At 40.8% G+C, this 23,810-nt stretch overlaps 1 protein-coding gene across 1 annotated transcript in view; it reads left to right on the forward strand.

The window, feature by feature from the left end:
• The window catches only part of STAG1 (stromal antigen 1), a 2,620,144-nt gene that overhangs the window by 1,011,319 nt on the left and 1,585,015 nt on the right, over positions 1–23,810 (forward strand). Inside the window, exon 8 of the mRNA XM_044070350.1 lies at positions 14,675–14,773. Coding sequence (XP_043926285.1) covers positions 14,675–14,773 — 99 coding nt within the window. The remainder of the gene's footprint in view (positions 1–14,674; positions 14,774–23,810) is intronic.

The raw sequence follows: 23,810 nt of genomic DNA on the forward strand, positions 1-23,810 counted from the left end.
TTGACTTCGTTTTTTCAGGAAGGTGCTAGTTTCTTCCCAGTTAAACTCCAATTAACAGCCATCTCTAATTTCCATTTGAATGAGGGTCCCACCTTTTCTTCTAAACTCTGAAAAGCCTTTCTTAAAGGAGTCTTTCTTCTTAGACCTCGTATGAAGGATCCCTCCCCACCATGAGATTTAACTCTGGTGTTGCAGTCTTTGAGACAAAAGCCCTTTGAACCATCTGCATGTTGTGATCTTAAGTTCCTGTCTTAGAAGATGGTTTTCTTGGTGGCTGGTACTTCGGCCAAGAAAGTTGCCAAGTTGCAGGCTGTCACTATTAAACCCCCTTTTATGGTTTTCCACAAAGATAGGGTATCCCTTAGGACAAATCCCTTGTTCATTCTGAAGGTAGCTTTGGAGGCTAATCTCAACCAATCCATTCAACTACCAGTTTTCTTCCCTAATTATTCAAGTAAGGAGGGGGGGGGGAGTATACCTTATACTGTTTTTGATGTTCATAGGCAGGTACACTAGTATCTTAAGAGGACTGAGGAATTCCGGAAGTCTGACCAGCTTTTCTTGGCTTTTTCTCAGGCCAGAAAAGGTCTGGCTGTTACTAAGGTAACTAGTTCCAGATGGATTGCGCGCTGTATTTCCCACATTTATGACAGCAGGCACATGGAGTTTTCCAGACCAGTTAAAGCCCACTCTACTAGGTCTGTGTCTACGTCTTCCTCCTCCTTAGCTAAGCTTTCGTTGGATGTGATTTGTGCCACTGCTACTTAGTCTAATCCCCACACTTTTGTTTCGCACTACAAGTTGGATTTGTGTCTAGGAACAGGACTTCTTTGGTTCCTCTCTGCTCCAGCATATCCTTCCGCGGCCTCCATGGTTCATAGTAGCTGGGGGCTCTGACCCATCCATGATGCATAATGACATGGACAGCATCGGATAGAATTATGTACTTACCATAACTTGGAATCTGTACTATCTAGTGTCATTCATCACATTCCTGTCCTCCTTCCCCCTTCCTTCTGGGGACTTAGTATAACTGGAGGGAATTTTTTCTTATTGGAGATAGATAGTATCCTGGGCAGTCCTGGCTCCTTTTTCCTTTGTCCAGCAAACTTGATCTGAGAGTTGCAGGTCAGCAGGGAATTATGGAAGTGGAGGAGCCTGAGCTCTGGATCTGTCCATCTCGAGATCGGATGCAAGACCCATCCGTGATGAATAATGACACTGGATAGCACAGATTCCAAGTTATGGTAAGTACAGAGCTCTTTTTTCTTTACATTTGTGTGCATGTCCATCTGCATGCACACATGCTTAATCTGACCTTAATCACCCTGTAAGGGGATTCTTTGCTGAAAGGACAAGGCTGAACACTTATCTGTTTGGTGATTGTTATTGGTCCAATGACCATGACTCCAGCACAGTATGCTGGAGTTTTTATGTTGAAGTCCAGAGTAACTGTTAATATCCTTTTACTTTTACATTACTATTGTCAGTTGGGTTTGCCGAAATGAAATATTTGCTTCTAACATTAGTTTTATAATTTCCATACAAGAAGAGGGAAATTCTGATTCTTAATGCACAGTGCCATAGCAGAATTCCTCTCCTCCTCCTCCTCCCCCCAGTTCTAACACTACTTTGGTAATTTTACTGTTATGTTCCTTACTTCTGTAAGGTTTTTGCTGCTGCTGCTGCTCCTGCCAACCATAGGCTTCCCTAATCAGACGTGATCCCATTTGTCTTCTTGTGGTGGAGAGCATTGCCTTACCTACTAAGGATAAGGGTCATCTAGGCTGAGGTTGTTGTAATTTAGGCAACCATGTCTTGCTTTCTGGCATCTTGGCAGTGAGAGACAGACTTATTGGCCTGATTCCTCCTTGTGGTGGTGAAGTACATTTCCCACATCACTGTGAGAACCACAGTGCCTTTCTGTTTGCAAGTGCATACTCCCGTGCACATGCATACGAAGGCTATTGGTGGTTTGATGGACTACACTTATACTCCCCCAGGTCCTGGACCTACCCCCTTCTTCTGAATGCCTGCTATAGTTTGTGATTGGCTCCATGTCACACATTGTACAGTGATTACTTCTCTCCTTCCAGCCACCTCTATTAAACATCCTAGCCTTTAATCAAACTCTGCCTGAACCGTAAGCAGTTCTTTACACTGCTATGCCACTGTGCTGGTTGTTTTCCTATTTTATGTGTGTGTGTGTGTGTATATGTATATATATATATATATATATATATATATATACACACACACACACACACACAACACACATATATATACACATACACACACATACATACATATATATACACATACACACACATACATACATATATACATACGTGTGTGTGTGTGTGTGTGTGTGTGTGTAGACACACACATGTATATATGCACACGTGTATCTGTATATGTATATCAGTACTATTGCAGCAGTGATCAGGAACCTAGTGCAGTTTTATGAGTGCACCCACCCCAACAGCAGATGTTTGAGTAGGATCCCTGCTGCAGTACTTGTCTCATAGTCATCTTTCCCATTTTTGATATTTCTGACTTTGTGGGGACAATCTAGTAACTGGGGTGGAGAGGTAAATGGGTCTTATTACCACTCATCATTGCCTTTCCAATAGTTCACATTCTGCCTCTTCAGAGGCTTCAGTTCAGACAATGTGCTAGACATTATTGCCTTACCTATTCTACTTGCTAAGGTTTTTAGGCCAAAAAATGCAGGTCTTTTCACAGGCTTATCTCTAATGTCTTCACTGGTAAAAATGAACTGAAGGCTGCTGCTTTTATCTAGGATGCAACCATATGTCCCTATTTTGGAGGGGAACTAACCCATGCCAGGATATCCACGTAGCTATGAGTTTCTGTCCAGTTGGGCTACTGTCCACCTGCTGATAATTCGTATAGGTCATGCTGCATCAGTGGTCCGCCTCCAACAAGGGTAACATTATAGGAAATTAAATGCTTTGAAAGCTTTTCATTCATTTATAGATGAGGATTTCCTTTCCTTCTGCAGTTTTTCCACACAGAATAATTAAATGGAGGCCAGAAATAACAGGGATAATTATTTTTTCGGAAAATTTGCAGTGTTTAAGAGATTTGTTCATGGATCCATTTTAACCATAGCCTTTGCCAGATATAACAAAGATAATTATCCATGGGAATTCCAGTATGGTGTGGACTGGATAAAACTTGAATCAAGGTTCTCATTGCTGTTAGCCAGAAATAGCTAAAATTATCAGTTTTGTATGCTGATTTTGTGGGGAAAAGTAATATACAAGTTTGCACAACTGAATGCCAGTCAAAGGAAATAAGTAAAAAAAAAAAAAAAAAAAAAAAGTCAACCAGTGTATAGAAGAGGACATAGCTGAAATGTAAGGGCAGAAAGAAAAAGATGAGGACAGATTAGAAATGTAACAAATGAAGGGAAAATGGACAATGTTGGAAGAATTAACAAAAATGAGTACAACATTGGCCATAAGTGAATAGAGAGAATGGAAGAAATGCTAAATAGACACAAGGAAACCATGGTGGAGTTTCAGGAAGTGCAATAGGAACATTGCAGCAGATACAGAAGCGTTTCAGGAAGAAGTGGCAGAAAAGTTAGCCAAGTTGGAGGACATAGCTAGAAGTGAAAAATTTGTGTTTATGTAACATCCCAGCTGAAAAGGAAGGAAGAGATTGTATTGCTTACATTTAGAGGGTATTAGGGGAATGGCCTGGTTTAAAGGAAGAGGAGATTCTTCTTAATAGAGCATATAGAACGTTTGCTTAAAGTAGGTAGAGAAGAAAACTCCTCAGATAATATTATCAAAATGTAAAAGCTACCAACCAAAAGAGCTATGTTCATTTAAACTCTGGATGAAATATGTGGACAATGATTTTTTTTTTTGTAGTGACAAAAACTAAGCAAAGTTTATTCCTTTCACCAAAGGATGCTGGACAGCATATGTAGATATAAACTGCTGAGTTCTGCAGTTCTGAAAATCTTCCCTCAATGAACATAGACTTTTTTAGATCCAGATGAGGCATAGCTAGAAATGGATACTTGCAGGGAAAATGTGTTAATGAAGACCAAGGTAGTCACAAATGAGTAATGGAAGTGACGAGTTGGAGCAGGAGGAAGCGCAGTCAGAATGCCCCAATAGCCATTTCTAGTCTTCAGATGGAAACTGGTAGAGAAGCAGACCCAGCAGATGCCATAAAGCCTACTAATTGTTAGATATTTTTTTCTTTTCCGTGCAGTGCTGTTAGTAATAATAATTTACACTGATCACCTTACAGTAGGTTAGGACTCGCAGTCGCAATCTTTTGCTAATGGCAGCCTTATTGGGTGCAGCAAAGTTTGTTGAAAAGGGCAGGATTGAGCAAAGGGACTTTGTATTCTTATTTGGTGAAATTAGGTAAACCTCAAGAGATGTTAACAGGAGGAATGAGTGATGCTTTCTAAAATTGCCTGGTGAATTGAAACTTTAAGAAGTATTGTTATAAAAAGCAATAATTAAAAGTCAAAAGACCTGGTGATTTTTGAGCCTAGCAAGACAGCTTAATAATTGCTGTCTACATACAAGGTTTGGGATTACAGTTTATTTGACTGAGCAAAGATTAAAAGTTGAGATGTTTCAGAAAGGATAGATATCTAAGCAGCACACCGTGGCAGTGTGTGTATACTATGGCTAATGACTGAGAAGGAAGTGTATGGGTGATTAATTTTTTAGTGCCCAAAAGCCAGAAAACATACCAAAGAGCATTGCCTATAAAATGTATGAGGACGAATCTTATCTAAAGGGGAGAATGTGTTTTAGTTTCTTGTTTGTTTACTTGGTTAAGGGAACCAGAAGTTATAAAGATGGTGCTGTGTAGGATGCCAAGTAAAAGACAGAATGGTCAGTAGACTACAGGGGAAGATATGATTAATGTATTACAGTGAGTCTTAAGGTTTTTATCGTGGAACGTAAATGGATTGCAGACAGTGCAGTCAGTAATAACTATGCCGCATGCTAAAATAAGTAAATCACATATAACTGTTTCAAGAGGCGCACTTAAATAGAAATGAATACGAGAACCTTATTAGAAAAGACTTTAAAGAAGGATATATGGTGGAACTCCAAAGGCCTAAGAATGGAGGAAGAGGAATAGCAATTCTAGTGGAGAGCGGATGTACGCTGAAAATGGAAGAAGTTAGGACGACATGGTGGCGGAGATAATGTGGCTCTTAGAAGATGTCCACAAAGGAGCAAAATTACTATGAGAAATGTTATCTACCACCAGAAACAAGAAGCGGGTAGAGATGAGCAACATAATGAATTAAATTATAAGCTTTATTCGAGGCTTGCTAATAGTCAGGATTGGAACATAGTGACTGATGGGGGGACCTTGTAGTTAGTGGAGCAAGGAAGCAAGTGGTTCCCCAGGAAAGGGAACTGTTGAAGAGACTACTAAAAATATTACGGTTTAAAAGATCTGGCAACATCCTTTTGCAAGTGACCATAACTATACATTTTACTCACATAAACATAGAACATGGGCAAGATTAGAGGGGTTTTATCTAACAGAGGAAACTGTATTTAATAAAAGATTTTGCAGTGCATCCAATATTATTGTCAGACCACACAACTGTAAGTGTAGACATCTGTCCATTAAGATGTAGTAGAGAGGAGAAACATGGGAGATTTCCAGCATAATTGGTCAAGGATGGAAAAGCATGAATATGGGGAGAGGAGAGGATCACATTGTAGGAGAATGTGAAATGGCAAAGAAACTTAAAACTGGTGCAACAGAGAGAGAAGTGATAGAAAGTGGAATCCCTTAAACCATATAAATAAAAAGAAAATCTGAAAAAGTTGAAAGTCATGCAAGGAAGGTGGAGGCTAGGAGACACTGTCCTAGAAAGGAAAATGAAGAGCATAAACGAAATGATGTATGGATATGTGGTAGAATTATGTGAGTTGGAGTGCTTCAACTAAATATTTCTGTTTTGAGAATTTTAAATTGCAGAAAGTGCAGGCGTGTAAAGGTAGAGAAGAGAGGTGGTAAATATGATGAATTTGCATGTTGCATTTATGTTGACCTTGATCATATTGTTTTGATGAGTAACCATTATAAGAATTTATGTAGCAGACAGAACACAAATGAGGGTTGGAGACTGAAGGTAGAAAAATGTATGACAGGACTAAATTTATCTCATAACTGAACAAGAAGCTCGGGTGTGACCAATAACATTGGAGGACATAAAATAAAGGGTGCTTTCCCAAACAACTGGTAAATCTCCCCAGTCATTTGTTATATCAGTAGAAGTATAGTGAGAAGGGGGAGGACTGTTTAGGTGCAACTGTTTAATAAGGTCTTTAGAAGAAACCAAAATCATTGACTAAGGCAGTCCTAGTAAATGTATTGAAAGAAGGTAAAGACCCAACAGGGGCCCCTTACAGACCAGAATCATTTTTAAATCATGATCCCAAAATATTCTTGTCCATAGTAGCAAACAGATTGCCTGGATTTGTAACAGACAAATGTGCTAATATATTTAGATCCCACTTAAATCATGAGGAAGGTGAAATTAAGAGGACCACCTTATACCTAATAAGTTTAGATTTGGCGAAGGGTATGCTAGGATCACTTGCTTGGAAGTATTAAGATTTAGTCTTCCAAAGCAATTTATAGAAAGAAAAATGCTCTATTACATAAAAATAGTATGCACCCTAGGCATATTCCCCATAACATGTTAAAAGGACAAGTTTATAGGGTGATCAGACTTCACAACAATGATCTAGATGCACAAAATGCCTTATGCGTACTTAAATAGGAGTTTTTGCAAAGAGGGTATTCTGTGAAAGAGATAGATACTGTAATAGAAGAAGCTTGGACTCATAGAAGTGATAGATGTAAACCCTAATTTATTGATGTAGTGAGTGATGTACAGAATTTTCAAGGTAGTAATGCCAGTTCTAATGATTTCAGAATTATTTTTCAGTTTGCAAGTGACATCAATGAGTATTGTTTGTTTGTGTCTTTCGACTTTTCCCGGTTAGGGGTCGCTACAGCGGAACTCCAGTCCGCTAATGATTGGCAGTAGAGTTTTATGTGCTGGCTTGCCGGGCCTAACGCACAACCTTCAACGAAGGAATGCCTGTTCATGCATGTCGCCACACAGAAGATGCTCTGAGAATCGAACGGGCAACGTCTAACTGTGAGGCGACAACGCTACCGCAGTGATATTATAAAAAGAAATTGGCATATTTTACAAGTAATTCCTGAGCTAAAGAATAAGATTAGCACTGTTCCTGCTTTTTCCTTTAGGAATAATAAGTCGCTTAAACAGCATCTATGCAATAAAAATATTGTAAGGAGATCATATGAGTCTATGAGGTTAGGCACCTTTCCTTGCAGATGTTCTGCCTGTCCTTATATTTTTTCTAATGTCTCATATACACACCCTACTAAGAATTTCATTATGCATATTAACTATTATGCTGATTGTCGTACTTCTGATATAGTATATTTTGCTTACTGCCAGCTGTGTCATGTCTTTTATGTAGGAAAAACCAATACTCTTTTGAAGGACAGAATATTAGAACATAATAGGGATATTCGAAATCAAAAAAAGAAGAATGCTTTAGCAAATCATGTCATGGCAACTGATCCCTCACATAAATTTAGGTTCTTTATTATTCAGGTAATTGATGCTAGTCCCGAGGGGGAGACATTGAAACTACAGTAGAAGCAGCTGAACAAAAATGGATACTTTTATTAGATGCAGAGACCTCCAGGCCTAAATGGCATTTTTTTATGTTAAGCCTTTTCTAGAATTAAGGAGGCTTAAACATTGATTTTTATATTTATATGTTTTGTGTGTAGTAAATGCATACATATATATACATGTTTTAACATGTTTCTATGTTGCACTGTATGTACTTTTTACAGATGTTTTTACTTCGGTCTTTTTAAGATTTTTATGTCTTATTTAACTATATCAGCTGATTAATTACTTAATTGACTTAACTAACACTATATATGGATGCTGTGTTTTTTCTAAGTTTGTCTGATGAAGCGACATTTTATGGTTGTGAAAGCACTTACTCTGTTTTATTCGATTAAAGTCAGTGTGTGTGTAAGTTGGGTGCATTTGGATTTCTTTTTTACAATTTATAGAAATTCTGATTAATTAGCATCAAGGAAAAGAGGCCAGACTGAAAGTAAGTAGAATTTTGGAAGAGCTTACCCTGAGAAGGAAATGATAGGGATGTCCTTTTGTCATCCTTGTTGTTTGCAGTTAATTTGGAACCATTAGCATAGAAAATAAGACAGAGTACTATACAATGTTTTAAGTGGTTCACTAATCAAGAGCAACAGTCTGTGTTTGCTGATGAAATAATTTTGTATCTAATGAAAACAGAGAAAACACTTAATGAGCTTTTTCTAATACTGAGAAAATTTGCTGAGATCCCAGGATATAAAGTCAAGGCCATCCCGATAAATTAGATGCCTGCGGGAGAAATGCAACAATATTCATTCTTATGGGATCATTTTAGGTTAAAATATTTGGGGGTATGGATAGCAAAGAGAAGTAGTGACTGTCCCAGAGGAGCATTGGAGGAAACTAAAAACAAGATTCTGGGAATGTTGAAAAGCTAGAAATAAATTTCTCTAGACTTAGATAAGATAACAGGGCCTGAAAATGGTTATAGCACCCTTATTAATGTAAGGAATCAAGGCCTTCTTATATGAAATGGTGGAAAAGGTATGGTTATGTATAGAGAAAGAGATTAACAAAAAAACAAGTTCTCATGAGATTAGAATCCAAGGGTGGAATTTGATAAAATGGACCTCACAGAAGTTCAGAGGGATTTGGCAGTTCTAGATATGAGAAATTGTTATAGATCTACAAAGCTGAGGTGGACATTTCTCCTTGAAAATAAGAAGTATAAGATAATATAAAAAGATGGTTCAGTGGTGGAGAAGTCATGCAGGTAGGCCTTTGGTCAGAACATTTAAAGAAAACTGAATAAAAGGATTCTGGAGAAAATATATAGGACTACTACTAAGGGAATAGGAAATACGTTTATGGTATGGAAGGTGGAAATACTGCCTTTTGATAAAGATTTGTAGACGGTGACAGAGTGTGTGAAATTAAGGAAGTGATATAGAAACAGGAAGATGTATTAGGAGCAAATTAAACAGGGAGAACAGGTAGTGGATTGGATGATCATGCAATGCAAGTTCCAGTTAGAAGATGGGCATTATTTCGCTTAAAAAGCTGTGGATTTAATACCTAGCAAGTGCAGGACAGTTTTGAAGCATACTGTGGCATAGGTACCAGAAATAGAAAGAGTACTGATTAAGACCAGATCTGATACTTCAAGCATAAAGAAAGTTGTTAGTAGTGTGTATAAGGGGCTAACAGGGAGAGAATTAAGACCACTGTCAAATGGAAGAAAGAATGGTAGAAAACATTAGGCCAGTAATACTCAGAAGAAAAATGGCTAGAAATTTGCCTAGCACCAAGAAAGGCACAAATTCTAGAAAATTTTAAATAGTTGGATATAAATGTCTCTGCAAATATTTAATACAATGAAGATGATAAGTAAGATATTCCCTGGGGCCAATATTGGATGTTGGAAATGGAAAAGTAAGTCAGCATGAGTTTGTTAACAAAGGCATGTGTAAATTTAGAACAGTTTAGATTAGAATTGCAGTCACCGTTAAACAGAATAGTAGATACAGTGGCAATTTAGAAAGGGTTTTGTATTGTTGGGATGGCATGGGGAAAAGATTGTTTTGGCAAATGTTAAAGTATTGGTAAACTTAATTCTCCTGGTGTCTAGAAAAAGTGAGCACTAGTTTATGATAAAGCAATAAAATATAAGTAAATGAAGTTATTGATATTGTAAATTAAAGTAGGGGGAATGAAAATATTAAGATTAGGGTAAGCTGGGAAAAATATGGCAGAGAGAAATGGGGTAAATAGAGCCAGCTATGGTTAGAAAATTAGCAGGAAAATCTATCAAGTTAATGTCATAGATGGAAATATAAAATTGTGTGTAAATATTTATTGTGACTATGATTTGTTTTGGTTTATGCTAAATAACACAAAATAAATGTAAAGGTAAAATTGTGTAATACTGTACACCCTAATAGTTAATTGTATGGAAAAGAAGTGCGTTTTGAAAATAAAGCTTCTATACAAAAAAAAAGATAATTATCCGTAAAAGTTTACATAAAGCTTTACCATGTGCGAAGTGTGTGGGGCATAATCGCAGTAAATTATACTAACAGAACTCTCTGCATCAGAGCAGTAATTTCATACAGTTGTTCTAAATGTGCAGAACCCAGAGCCTGTGTCAGACTGGAATATTACATATATGGGAGAATATATAAAAAGATTTGCTGTTCAGGCCTGAATAATATAGGTACTGTATTTTTTAATGTAGTTTATGTTCAGAGGCATAAAACACAACCACAGCAGCTGGGAATAAGAATTTGGTACCAACTACTGAATTAGTAATCCAAGTTGTGCAGAACACACGCTTAGTATTCTGTCTCTGCATCAGGGAGTTCAGATTTGTTTTTTCCCCAAATGTTTGTTTTAGCTGGAAGTTAAGATTTAGTGAGACAGGATCTATGTTTATACTTGAGTGAGTTGCAGTCCAGAAGGTCTCACTTGAGTGCTGGCCTTTTTGGAATTGCCATAAGGTGTCACGCCTGGATGTGCTTGTGTGACTTCGCAGAACCTTTCAAGTCTTCCTTCATCAGTGCTCCTAATGACGGATCTTCCTTGTTTGGCCCCAAAGTCAGAGACGCACTAGCCAGGTGCTAAAAATATGAAAAGACCCTTTCTGCCATGGGCATTCCTTTCTCTACTCCTCAGCGATCCTACTGTAGGAATCAGAGGAGTGGAAAAATGTGGTTCAAAACATCCCAAGGGCCTTTTCAAGACACACATGGCGAATACTCCCCTCTGGGCAGAGGGGGGCGGTTCAAGTGGAAGACGCCCTCCCCGTGGCAGAGGAGGTCTGCAAAGTCAAGGCACCAGAGATTCCTTCTCCGGGAAGCCTTACCATTGCTCCTGAATGGAGGCCTCATTGCTTACCTCTGAAAGCAGTCTGGGGAAGATTTACACTGCACCACTCAGCCTGGCTATTGATAAATTCAGATGCTTGGGTGCAGAGAATTATCACCAGAGGTTACCAGATTTCCTTTACTCTCTTTACAAAGATCCCAAATAGAGTCCCCAATGTTCCACCCTGTCAGAGGGACCAAGCAGCCGTAGAGATTCAGAAGCTGATAGAAAAGAGTCATCCAAGAAGTCCCACCAGACCAAAGAGGATCTGAAGTTTACCCAAGATTCTTTTTAGTGCCAAAAAGACAGGGGACTGGAGATTAAGTTTAGATCTCAGCCTTATGAACAATTTCGTTCAGCAAACAAAATTCCGGATGGTCACAGTTCAGTCTATCCATCCCTTTCTAGAGGAGAACAATTAGATGTGCTCTGTAGAGACCTTCAGGATGTGTATTACCCCATAGAGATGGACAAATGCTCTAGAAGGTTCCTCAGCTTCTGGCTGGGAGCCAGTCATTTCCAATTCAGAGTGCTGCCCTTCGGTCTCACCACAGCTTCCAGGGTGCTCACCAAATGCATGGCAGCAGTAACGGCTCACTTGAGGCTACGTGGACCTTTTCCAGTCTTTGGGAGTTATGATCAACAGAGAGAAATCACAGTTGACTCCCAGCACAAGACCTAGAATTTATAGGAGCACGCCTCAGAAGATTTCTTGTGTAGCATCTCTCCCTCTACACAGCCTACAAAAATTAAGGTTGCAATTGCAACTTATTTCCAAAAACAAGGTTCCTGCTTTTCCCATTCTGCAAGCTTTGTGTTCTGTTGCAGCCACCATAACTTTAGTGCCCCTCACATGGTATCACATGAGGCTGCTTCAGTGGCTGTTTGCAGCGCAATGGTCAGTACTGACGCAGCCAGTGCCTTATCTGAGATTGATAACAAATCGCTGCAAGAAGGATCTGTCCTGGTGGATGAAGTCAGAGGAAAATCTATGGGGCCACACCTTCACTCCTTCGCCCACCGCCATAGTAAATACAGACCCTTTCCGTATCAGGTGGGGGGCATTATCTGGGAAGAACAGTTCAAGGCACATGGCCCCTGCAAGAGGCCAGTTTGCACATCAGTGTCCTTGAATTGAGGGTGGTGCTTCAAGCGTTGCAAGCCTTTCAGTCTGTCCTTCCTTCGGGTATGGTTGCAATTCAGTCGGATGTGTCAGTAGTCTGGTACATCAGCAAGCAAGGTGGAACCAGATCCCTACTCCCTGTGTCGGGAAGCTTTTAGGATATGGCAATGGGCTGTCACTTCCGACCACTTTCTAATAGCAATGTTTGTCCTGGGGAGCTCCGACGTGATAGCAGACAAACTGAGCAGATGCATCCTCCTGCCTCACGAGTGGTCTCTAAATCTCAAGGTGACGATAAGTCTTTTGTCGCTGGGGACATCCTTGCTACGATCTTTTTGCCTCCCCAATAAACAAAAAATGCAGCAGCTACTTTGCCCTAATTCCCCTGCAGGGGGTGGGGGGAGTCTCCGAGAGATACACTCCTCCACGACTGCCCGCCAGGACTACTTTATGCATTTCCCCCATTCCCTCTCATTCCCCTGTTCTTGAAGAAAGACCAAAGACTCGTAAGCAGATTGACCCTCGTTGTACTCTATTGGCCCTGTCAAGTCTGGTTCGCTTTCCTTTGGCCTCACCTGATTCTCCATCATTGTATTATGGGCCCAGATCCAGATCTGCTGTCTCACCCACAGGGATCGGTGCATCCCAGCCTTCACAATCTCAAGCTGACAGCTTGGTATCTCCAATTCCATTAATTGCCAGGTAGAGCAAACTACCTTCCCCAGTACAAAAAATCATTCTGGCTTCTCATAAACAATCCACCAGGAAACTCCATCTTAGCAAATGGAAGAGGTTCTCAATCTGGGCCCGTACTAATAATTCCTTTTCAACCCTGGTGTTGGAATTTCTGGCTTCGCTTTTTGAACTAGGAGCTTCTGCTTCCACCGTCAAAGTCCAATTAACCGGTATTTTCAGTTTCCACAATGAGTTTGATGATCATCTCTTGATTTCCCATTGATTATGTTAAACCTTTCTTAAGGACACTTTACATCTAAAGCCCCCATTCAAAGATCCTACAGCTCCATGGGATTTGACCTTAGTGTTAAAATCCTTGGTCCTTCAGCCCTTTGAGCCAGCAGCTACTTGTGATCTCAAGTTCCTATTGTGGAAAACTCTTATTCTGGTGGCCATTAGTTCTACCAGGAGAGTTTCTGAATTGCAGGCCTTATGTGTGAAACATCTTTACATGATTTTTCATAAGGATAGAGTGTCATCAAGAACCAGTCCTTCTTTCTACCTAAAGTGGTTTCAGAATCTGATATTAACCAGACTATAGATTTGCCAGTCGTCTTTCCAAATTTTTCAAATAAAGGTGAATATTGCTTGCATTGTTTGTTTTAGCTGGAAGCTGTTGAGATTTAGTGAGGCAGGATTTATGTTTATACTTGAGTGAGTTGCAGTCCAGAAGGTGAATGGTGGGGTGTACCTTTTAATAGGTTATATAGGTGAAATGGACTACTTGCAGAAGTTGAAAATACAGATTAGCTCTGAGATTCTTTGTGTATTGCAGGGCTAATTCCAGGTGCGATCTTGCCTCTTTTCAAGTGTCTTTTAATGAGGCAAGGGAATGTTCTTTTCCTTATTTAAGTGGTACAGTTAAAACATTTAAGTATGTGTGATTTAACTTAATATATACATACTCATACTATGTCACGTCTGTATTTTTTTATATAATTACCATGCTGATTTCCCCTGTGATTGAAGTTTTACAAGGTTTAGTGTCTTATCCTCTGAATAAACTTAAAAAAAACACATTATGGCTACATAGTAGATTTTTTTTATTTTAAGAGGACAGAGAATAAGTCCATCAAGGTAGATACTTGCACAAAAATGCATTTACGGTAAACTTGCAGAAAAGTCTATCTAGGTAGGCAATGTAAACTGCGGCAGAAGCAGAAGAAAACTGTAAACTGCACCTTGGATGAGAGCAGATCTTACAAAAACAGTGCTTGTTGATCATGGGAAACATGTTTCTTAGGGAAAGGCGCATGCAGGTGCGTTTTCTTTCCTCACATTCTCATCATTATATGGAGCCTAATGTTTAAAGACCGTAGCATAGTGGCAGTAATATGTAAACCCCATGTGGGTTGAAAGTTGAATGCAGTATTTACCAACACCTTTTTGATCGTTTCAGTTTTTAGCTTGTTCTGAATCATAGTATGTTTGAGTAGATCCATGCATAACCTCCACTTGGACCGTGTATTATTGTCACAATACTGTGTTTTAAGTGAGAAAATGGTTGACATGGTTTTAAATGGCATGTGTTATGATCATATTTTTTGATTAAAACGTTAGTTGAGCAGATTTGTTGTGAGCCAGTTTTCTTGGAAATAACTAACTCAGTGAGGCTAAAATTGCTGAGAGTAAGATGTAAACTGTAATGGTATTTATTACTGAAAATGTGAGAGTCTTTTTGTTGTGCTTTGAAAAGTTTAATTGTAATTTGCCGAAAGTGCCTGTCTAACTGCTATGTTTCTGCTTAGCAAGGTGAAGTCCGACTTAAGTGTTTGAAAGCTCTACAGAGTCTTTACACCAACAGAGAGCTGTTTCCCAAACTGGAACTGTTCACAAACCGATTCAAGGTATGCTTCATTTTCTATGCATCGTACAGTTATGTTGCAAGAGCCTCATGCAGCAGATAAAGATAAATTTAAAATAAGAATCTGGAGAATCTTTAGTAAGCTCTGTAGCAGGGTAATGTTTTTGTGAGGTTCTGTATCATTGCATGGTAAAACATTAACCTTAAAACTTAGTTTTGATTTTTAAATGTGTAGTTAATATACAAAGCAAAGGTAGCAACGTGGCTGACTGCTCAAGGTTTCTGTTTTGCAGCTTCTGAGCTAGATGTTTTAACCTGACCTCCAGTTAATAGCCGTTGTATGGAATTTGCTTAATAATGTTCCTGTTGATAACTGCTGCTATAGTCTTCGCTGTATTAAATCCTGTCAATAATATGAGAGTGGCTAGCTTCCAAAACTTTAGGACATTTCTGTGCACAATCTATTAAGCAACTTGAGCTGAGCTAACTTAATCAAAAGTTTGGGCATAAGGCCCTTCAGAGCTTTACTGCTATCGAAGAGTATTCTCTTTTGGGGATCAGCAGTCTGCTTGTACTTGTTTTTGCTGGGGTGGTAAGTTCCCTTTAGGGGGCAAAATAGTACAATTTTCTTAAATTTTGTTACTGTTTTATTACTTCTTTTCTCCAGCTAAGTTATTTTAAAGCTAAAAGTGTCATTTAATGGACTGTCTGGATGATTAACATTCTTTTAAATGGAGCACTCGTTTCTTTCTGTCAGTTTAAAAGTAGTGTAAACTATCTGAAAACATATTTTCCTGCTGAGAAATTGTGTAAATGCTATTTCAGCCCACAATGGAAAAATAAAGTAATTTTTACAGTGTTTTTCTGTTGAAAAAATAACTTTTTTGACAGTTTTACTAGTATTTGCTGCTTTTGTTCCCCAGGAAAGAGACACCGTTTTAGGCTTTGACCATACTGGTCCCCCACAGTAAGTTTTTCCAGCCATAAAAAGTAAAAGTTAAGCACGCAGCCTCTGCCACTGTAGCAGGTTAGCAGTTTGCCTGAACCACAGGTGGGTGACTTTACTCTGGACATTTTTGTACCTCAGACCATTAATCTTACTACACCAGAAGGATCTGGGGTGAACCTTCAGCCACTGTGGACCCAGGTGGTTTGCTACATCCTCTGTAGCTGTTGGAGTCCCCTCAGTGGGCAAGGAAAGCCAGTCTTGTCGGTCCTGGGAGTGGAAACCGGGACTGTTTCTCTGTTGTGTGAGAATGCTCTGCTCATCACTGAGGAAGCAACTACTGCCATTAATAACACAGTTGGCCCCATTTTTCTTTTCAAAAAGGAACAGAAAACCAAGAATGTATCTACTTCTCAAATTATTTTGGATAGGAATAGTTTACTGGGACTGGCTCAGGGAAAATTCAGGCTATTGATCCTTGTACAATGGTTTCTGCTAAAAGAAAGAGAGCTTCATCTTTTTCTGAAGAGAGTCAAGTGTTTGAATTTGAACAGGAAGATGCAGGGGATTGGGTTCAGGGTTTTATCCTCAGATTTCTGATTTAGACTCAGAGGAGAACTCAGTTTCTGATTCTTAGGAGGTTTCTCTTTCTCTGACACTATTGCTAGAATGTGCCAGTGTTTTTAGTGGGAGAACACCAAGGTTTCTCAGCTCCTTCAGAAAATACTGTGAGTTGTTACAGTAGGATTTTCCAGAACCTGCACCCATTCCTCCTGTCTGCTTTAGAGGATGTGTACCTTACCACCCACAATTTTCATAATAGTCAGAAAAACCTATTCCTAAAAAGGAAGATAGGATATATATTGTTCATTTGTCTTCTAAATGTTTATACACTATTCCCAAACCTGACCCAGCAGATATAGCCTTAGTTGATTCCACTGCTGCTAAGCACTTATTAGAAAGAGAAGGATTAGCATTAACTAAGGATGTTAAAATTATTGATAGCAATGGGGGAAAAGTATGTACTTCTGTAACTTTGATTTTAAGAAATTTTCAGAAATTTGAATTATTAGGCTCATATGTTAGTTAACACAAATTATGAAAGTATGAAGACTGATGTTCTTCGTGTTTCACTGTTGCAGTCATCACATTTGGGTTATCGGCTTGCAGTAGCCCTCAGTCGGCCTGATTATCAAAGTCTTGGGACATGCATCGGTTGCTCTCTCATCTTCAGTGACGTCAGGTAGACAGGGGTGTAAAGCATGCAGCCGACGCCATTACATCAGTCTTTCTTGCCGTGTGGTGCCTGAAGCAGAAGCAGTTTGCAAGTGCCGGTCGGCCGACTCCTGAAATTTTCATTTTCGAGTTTCAGAACTGAAGTCTTCAATTAAAAGCTAAGTACCCCATTGGGGAAACTTTTTCTTTCTCTAAACCAATGTCAGTAATTGTGTTTCTTGTGGAAAGCAAATACCTCATAAAAATTTTAATTCGTACTGTATTCCTTGCCTAGGCTCTGACCACGATGTACCTCTCTATTGGTTTTGTACTGTATTTAAACAACGAACTATTCTACATCTGTATATTTATGCTTCTAAATATTTTGGTACTCTGTTCAATTATGCAAATATGTGTTCGATAAGCCACCCGACTACCGACATTCTGAAAAAATGCAAAGATAAAGACAGAGACAGGCCGCCTAGGTCCAAAGCTGCTGACAGCGCTTCTAAACTAGTCGCCAGTTCGCCAGTACTCAGTGAGGTGCTTTCGCAGCCCCTGATACCCACTGCTTCAGATTCGCAGGCCTCTACTGAGACCCATTCGGAGTCCGGTATGCCGCGAGATGCTTCAACTGTGGAACCTGTGGATGTCTCTACCTTGGATGGGTCCAGAGTCGCTTTGCAGGCACTGGCTTCTGAGGGTGTATTCAGGCCTACTGACTTGCATATTAATCTGACGCCATCTTTTTCTTCAAGGCCTAAAACTTGAATCATGCCTAGAAAACCGATGCCCAGACCGCATGGTCAGGCTTCTATGCCTAAAAAACAAATGATAAGAATGGCTGAAGACCTTATTACTTTAATCAGAGGAAGCCAACCTTCCCACTCTGAGAGACCTAGGACTGAATTTGCTTATGATATTTCTGACCAGGATTCTGAAATTTCTTTTTCCTCTGTTGACCAAGATTTACCCTTATCTACCTATGAGGATTCTGATGCAGAGGACTCTATTCCCTCTGCTTCCCCCCCCAGAGGATTTCTCTTTTGGCGAAACCTTGCATACTCTTAGGGAGCATTTTCGCTGGGAAAGCCAGGATTACTCTGATTCTAAAGAGAGGCTTGGGGATTTCTTATTCCTGCCCCAACACAGGCCTTTAGCTATCCCTCCTGTACTAGACATTGTTGTTGATGCCTTTTTGGAATTTAGCTTAGCCCCTGACTCTCTACCTCCAGCTCCCAGAAACCTAATAGATATTACAGGGTTTCTCACTCTCGCAAGTTCCTTTTTAAAAATGCTACTGCGTATCCTGACATCATTTCACAGGGACCCAAGGGCATTAAGGCTACTACTGCCAAAAATCCTACCCCTGCTGATGGAGATTCCAGGGCGCTTGATAGATGAGGTAAGAAGGTATACACTTCTGCAACCTTGGCCATTAGGGCCTTAAACTGCCAGTTTCGTATGTTAAAGTATCAGCAGCATATTATTGGATTGCTTATAGAAAATGATGTTGATTCCTGACTGTGCTGAAAATAAGGATTTACAGGATTTAATGCATTCTGCTGAACAAGTTGGAAAACCTACTTTGCAATGTGGTTTTGATTCACTAGAGGCATCTTGCAGGGCTGCTGTCACTGGGTCTTTACTTGGAAGGCGTAATTGGCTTAAGGAGCAATCTTTGCCAGATCATGTTAAAGCTAAATTGCTGGATGCTCCCTTAAATCAGGACCGCCTGTTTGGCAACAAAGCAGAAGTAGTTCTTAAAAAGATGGAGGAAAAAGCTAAATCTATGCAAACTGTTAAAGATTTCCCACAAGTACAGCCTCCACGTTTCAGTAGGCATTGGCCCTCTGAGAATTGGTCCTTTCCTGCCTCTTCCTGGCCTTCTCAGTCCAAACCCAGAACCAGCAGAACACCCAGGCTTCAGTCCCAGTGTACGCACAGGACTAAGCAGTGGGGGGCTCCCACTTCCAAATCGGGGAGTAGTAAGACCCCCCCCCCCCTCCATAGTAAGCTGTCTCAATGACTTAACTTTAAAACTGCCAAGCACTTCTCAACTGACTGCTCCTTTAGGGGGAAAGATTGCTCTGCAGGCAGGAAACTGGGAACTCATTACCCAGGACAAATGGGTTTTAAATATAGTTTCCCAAGGGTACAGATTTCACTTCCGCACGTTACCAGCCCCAAACGTTTGGCCAGATCTACCCCCAAATCAGTGGGCAGAGGCTCAAAAGCAAGTATTCTTTCTCTTAAGCATAAAAGCTATTCAAACTGTACCAGAAGAGGAAAAGGGGCAAGGTTTTTACTCAAGACTTTTCCTGGTACCCAGAAAAGACAACTCATGGCATCCTATCCAGGACCTTTCTATCCTAAACACCTTGTTGGTGATTCCAAAATTCAAGATGCTAACTCTTCACCATTTACTTCCTATACTAGGCAAGGATGCCTGGTTGGCAACACTAGATTTAAAGGAAGCCTACCTGTACATCCCAATCAGGGAATCTTGCAGAAGATACCTACGCTTCAAAGCAGGCTTACATGCACCATCAGTTCTCTGCACTGCCCTTTGGCTTATCTATTGCGTCCAGGGTATTCACAAAGTGCCTAGCTCCAGTCATTGCATTTTGCAGGCAAAGAAATATTCAAATATACCCATACCTGGACGATTGTCTAATTCAGACAGAAAGCCAGGACATACTTTTGAATCATCTGGCATTTGTACAAAAGGTGCTAACTTGTCTGGGGTACACCATAAACGAAAAGAAATCACATATTGTACCCTGTCAACAAATTATATTCCTGGGAGCAAGCCTGAACACAACTTCCCAGATGGCTTTCCTCATGCCAGAGAAATAAATTCATTTGACAACTTACTTCAAACTAATGGCCACAAAAACCCTGCTATCTGCAAGGCAAATACTGGAAGCTTTGGGTTTCATGGCCTCCTGCATTCTACTAATTCCATATGCAAGACTGCATATGAGGAAACTACAATGGTATCTAAAAAGCCTATGGTGTCAACATTCTCAGGACCTAGAAGCAGTGATTCCTATCATACCTTGTCTACAGTTATTTGGTGGGCAGAGGCCTACCAACAAAACAAGGGACTACCATTCACTCTACCCCCTGCCGCCCAACCCCTAACAACAGAAGCAACAGACTATGCATGGTGGGCTCAGGGAAGTGCATTCAGGGCAAATGCACCTACATATCAATCAGAAAGAAATGTTAGCTGTACAGAATGCTCTGACAGCCTTCAAGGACCACATTCTTCCAGGACAATTAATGGTAAAGATGGACAACACCACTGTTATATGGTACATAAACAAGCAGGGAGGGTAACCCATTCATACCCCCTCTGCAGACTAGCCATGGCTCTGTGGAACACGGCCTTGAGCTACCAAGTGCATCTACAGGCTCAATTCCAGCCAGGAAAACTAAATGCACTGGCAGACTAAGCAGAAATCTCATGGACTCACATGAGTGGAAACTGGAACCAAAGACTTTCAACATGTTGATAAACAAATGGGGAAGCCCAGATATAGACCTGTTTGCCTCCCCCCCCCCCAGAACTACCAATTGGACAAATTCTGCACGAGGACTCCCCACAAACAAGCTTGGAAAGTGGATGCTCTGTCCTTCAGCTGGAAAAATCTTATCAGTTTATGACTTTCCTCCTTGCCTCTCCTCTCCATAGTATTACTAAAGATCAAACAGGACAAACCAAGGACAAAACTTATTGCACCAGACTGACAACGCCAACACTGGTACCCCCTCTAGCGCAGTGTGTCACTGCTGGCTCCATGGCACCTGCCTCAGACCCCTACTCTGCTGTCACAGCAGGAGAGCCAGATTCTGCACCCTCAGCTTCAAACCCTGAACCTGGCAGCCTGGCTAATTACCTAATCTCTGTATTACCATACGTCAGTGAATAAGTGTTGGATGTCATTTTGGAAGCAAGGGCCTAGAAAATCTTATGCTGAAAATGGAAAAGATTCTGTGCCTGGAACCAAACTCGAGGGATGGGAACAGCAGTGCCCAATTTGCCTCAGATTCTTCAATACTTAGCTGAGATGCTTCACAAGGGCCTTTCTTTTTCCTCCATCAAAATTCATGCCTCCGCCATTTCAGCTCATTACAACACAGAACCACCCCTCTTCTCTCATCCACTGCTTAAGCAGTTCCTCATTGGGGCCAAAAACATGACCACCCAGGAGAGCCCCAACTCCAGCTTAGGACCTTAACTTTGTATTGGAAAAACTCTCTACCTCCTTTTGAGCCAGCTGCAAGTGCAGAGTTAAAATTCCTTTCTTGGAAAACAGCCTTCCTTTTAGCAATCACTTCAGCAAGAAGGATATCTGAATTTCAGGCCCTTATGGCAGTGGAGCCTTTCATCATCTTTCATGGAAACAGGGTGTCCCTCAGGACCAATCCCTCCTTCATGCCCAAGGGTAGTATCCAGTGTGGCTATTAATCAGTCCATTCATTTGCCAACCTTCTTTTCTAGTCCACAGAACAAAGGGGAATGGATGCTGCACTCCTTAGATGTGCACAGACAACTTAAATTTTACTTGGACATGACTAAACCTCAAAGGAAATCTTAACAACTGCTTGTGGCATTTGCTGCAGGGGCAGAGGGGAAGGCTATTTCAAAGTAAACCATTTCTAAATGGATAAGCCATTGCATTCATTTCTGCAATAAGCACCATGGAAAACCTGTCCCCAGGGGATCAGATCTCACTCCACCAGGGCTGCATCTACTTCTGCAGCCTTTCTCAGAGGTGCTCCTACCAGGGACATCCTAGAAGCAGCTACCTGGAGTTCTGTACATACTTTCACTAAGTATTATCATTTGCCAATTTTCTCTAAATCCAGAGCTGGCTTTGCCACTGCTGTCTTGCAGGGCCTTATAGCTGGCCCTAATGCTATATAAACTCCTCCTCCCAACCATAGCTTTGGGAATCTACCCAAATGTAACGACTGCAACAGTGAAACACGAACATAGTACAGTTGTGTACACTTAACATAAATGTAGATGTTCGAGTGTATTCACTGTTGCAGTCCTGGTTACCCTCCCTCCAGCCCCCTAATTTCTTCTGGCTACCTCTGCCTTCCTTTACTATACTTAAAAGCCTTTTTGGTGCGTTTGCTTTTTGTTGGAGGTATACCTTTGTGTTTTTATGTTTATTTGTTCCCCATTAGGGGAGCACCTGCCATCTGGGACAAGAAAAACTGATGTAATGGTGTTGGCTGCGTGTTTTATACCCGTGACGTCATGGAAGAAGGGACAGCAACTGACGCAGGACCCAAGACTTTGTTAAACAGGCTGACTGAGGGCACCCTGCAAGCAGATTACCCCAAATGTAATGACTGCAACAGTGAATACACTCTAACATCTACATTTATGGTAAGTGTACACAACTGTACTCAGTTCAATCTCGCCATTCATTCTTACAAATGGGTCCGGAGCTGATCCCTCGGCTCTGACTCGGCCGCTTTCACAAGCTTGAGGTTTTCGAGTAGCTGGAGGCCAAGCCCCTATCCCATGATGCTCTATGCCTCACCTCAGATCTAGTTTGCCACTCCAACAGATTGGAGGTCGAGCGTGGAGCTCGGGCCAGTATTTTTTTATCTTTTCTAGATTATTAGACTGTTGGAATATTACAGATTCTTTTTAGATCCAAAGAAAACGGGGGACTTTGAGGCCCATCATGGACCTCAGCAAGCTCAACACTTTTGTAAAGAAAGAGAAGTTCCGTATGGTCATGCTTCAGTCAATTCTTCTATTTCTAGGAACAGATGATTGGATGTGCTCTATAGATCTCAAGGATGTGTACTATCATATCAGAATGGCCAGGCCATTCAGAGATCACCTGCGTTTATGGTTGGGAGCCATTCATCATCAGTTCCGAGCACTGCCCTTTGGTCTCACAACAGCCCCCAGAGTATTTACCAAATGCATGGCAGTGGTTATGGCATACCTGAGGCATATAGTATTCAGTGTGTTTCCATTCCTGGATGACTAGCTCCTCCCTGCCACCACCAGGCATCAAGTAGTTCAATCCAGGGACCTCATTCTAAAACTGTGTTCTCAGTTTGGAATTACTATAAATTTCGACAAGTCTGGGTTGTCACCATCGCAGCCTATTTCCTTTATCGGAGCAGATTTAGACACCACCACCGCCATTGTAAATTTGCCCCTGGAAAGAATAGTAGCACTTCAGCAACAGGCATCAGACATTCTGGCACAAAACAAAGTACCAGCCTCTCTAGTTTTAAAACTGCTAGGTACTATGGCAGCAACTCTCATAGCAGTTCCTCTAGGGTGCATGCACATGAGAATACTTCAATGGTTACTCTTCACCCAATGGTCTTACCAACAACTTCCAATGTCATTCTTGATAATCATTACAGATTCATGCAAAAAGGATCTACAATGGTGGTTGACCAGCCAGCATGTAACAGTAGATCGCTCATTTGTTCTCCCACCATCAGAAGAGTCACATTTGCACATCAATGTACTGAACATGAGAGCAGTACTTTTAGCGTTGCAGTACTTCCAAGACTGTCTTCCTCTGGGAATGATTGCAATTCAGACCGACAATATGTCAGTCTGGTATATCAACAAGCAAGGAGGAACAAAGTCTTATCCCCTATGTTGAGAGGCCCTAAGAGTCTGCCAGTGGGCTGTATCCACCGGGCGCTTTCTGATAGTGACGCAAATCCCAGGGAAATCCAACGTGATCGTGGGCAAACTTGAGAGGTATTCTGATGCTACACGAGTGGTCCCTCAAAAACGAGGTAGCGGAAAGGATTTTCCACAGATAGGGCCAGCCTTGCTGTGACCTGTTTGCATCCCCCATGAATGCCAAATGCAGAAGCTACTTTGCCCTGAATCCCCCACCAGGGGAAAACC

This window comes from Protopterus annectens, chromosome 4.part1 (assembly GCF_019279795.1).
Source record: "Protopterus annectens isolate FY-2018-M chromosome 4.part1, PAN1.0, whole genome shotgun sequence".
Classification (NCBI taxonomy): domain Eukaryota; kingdom Metazoa; phylum Chordata; order Ceratodontiformes; family Protopteridae; genus Protopterus; species Protopterus annectens.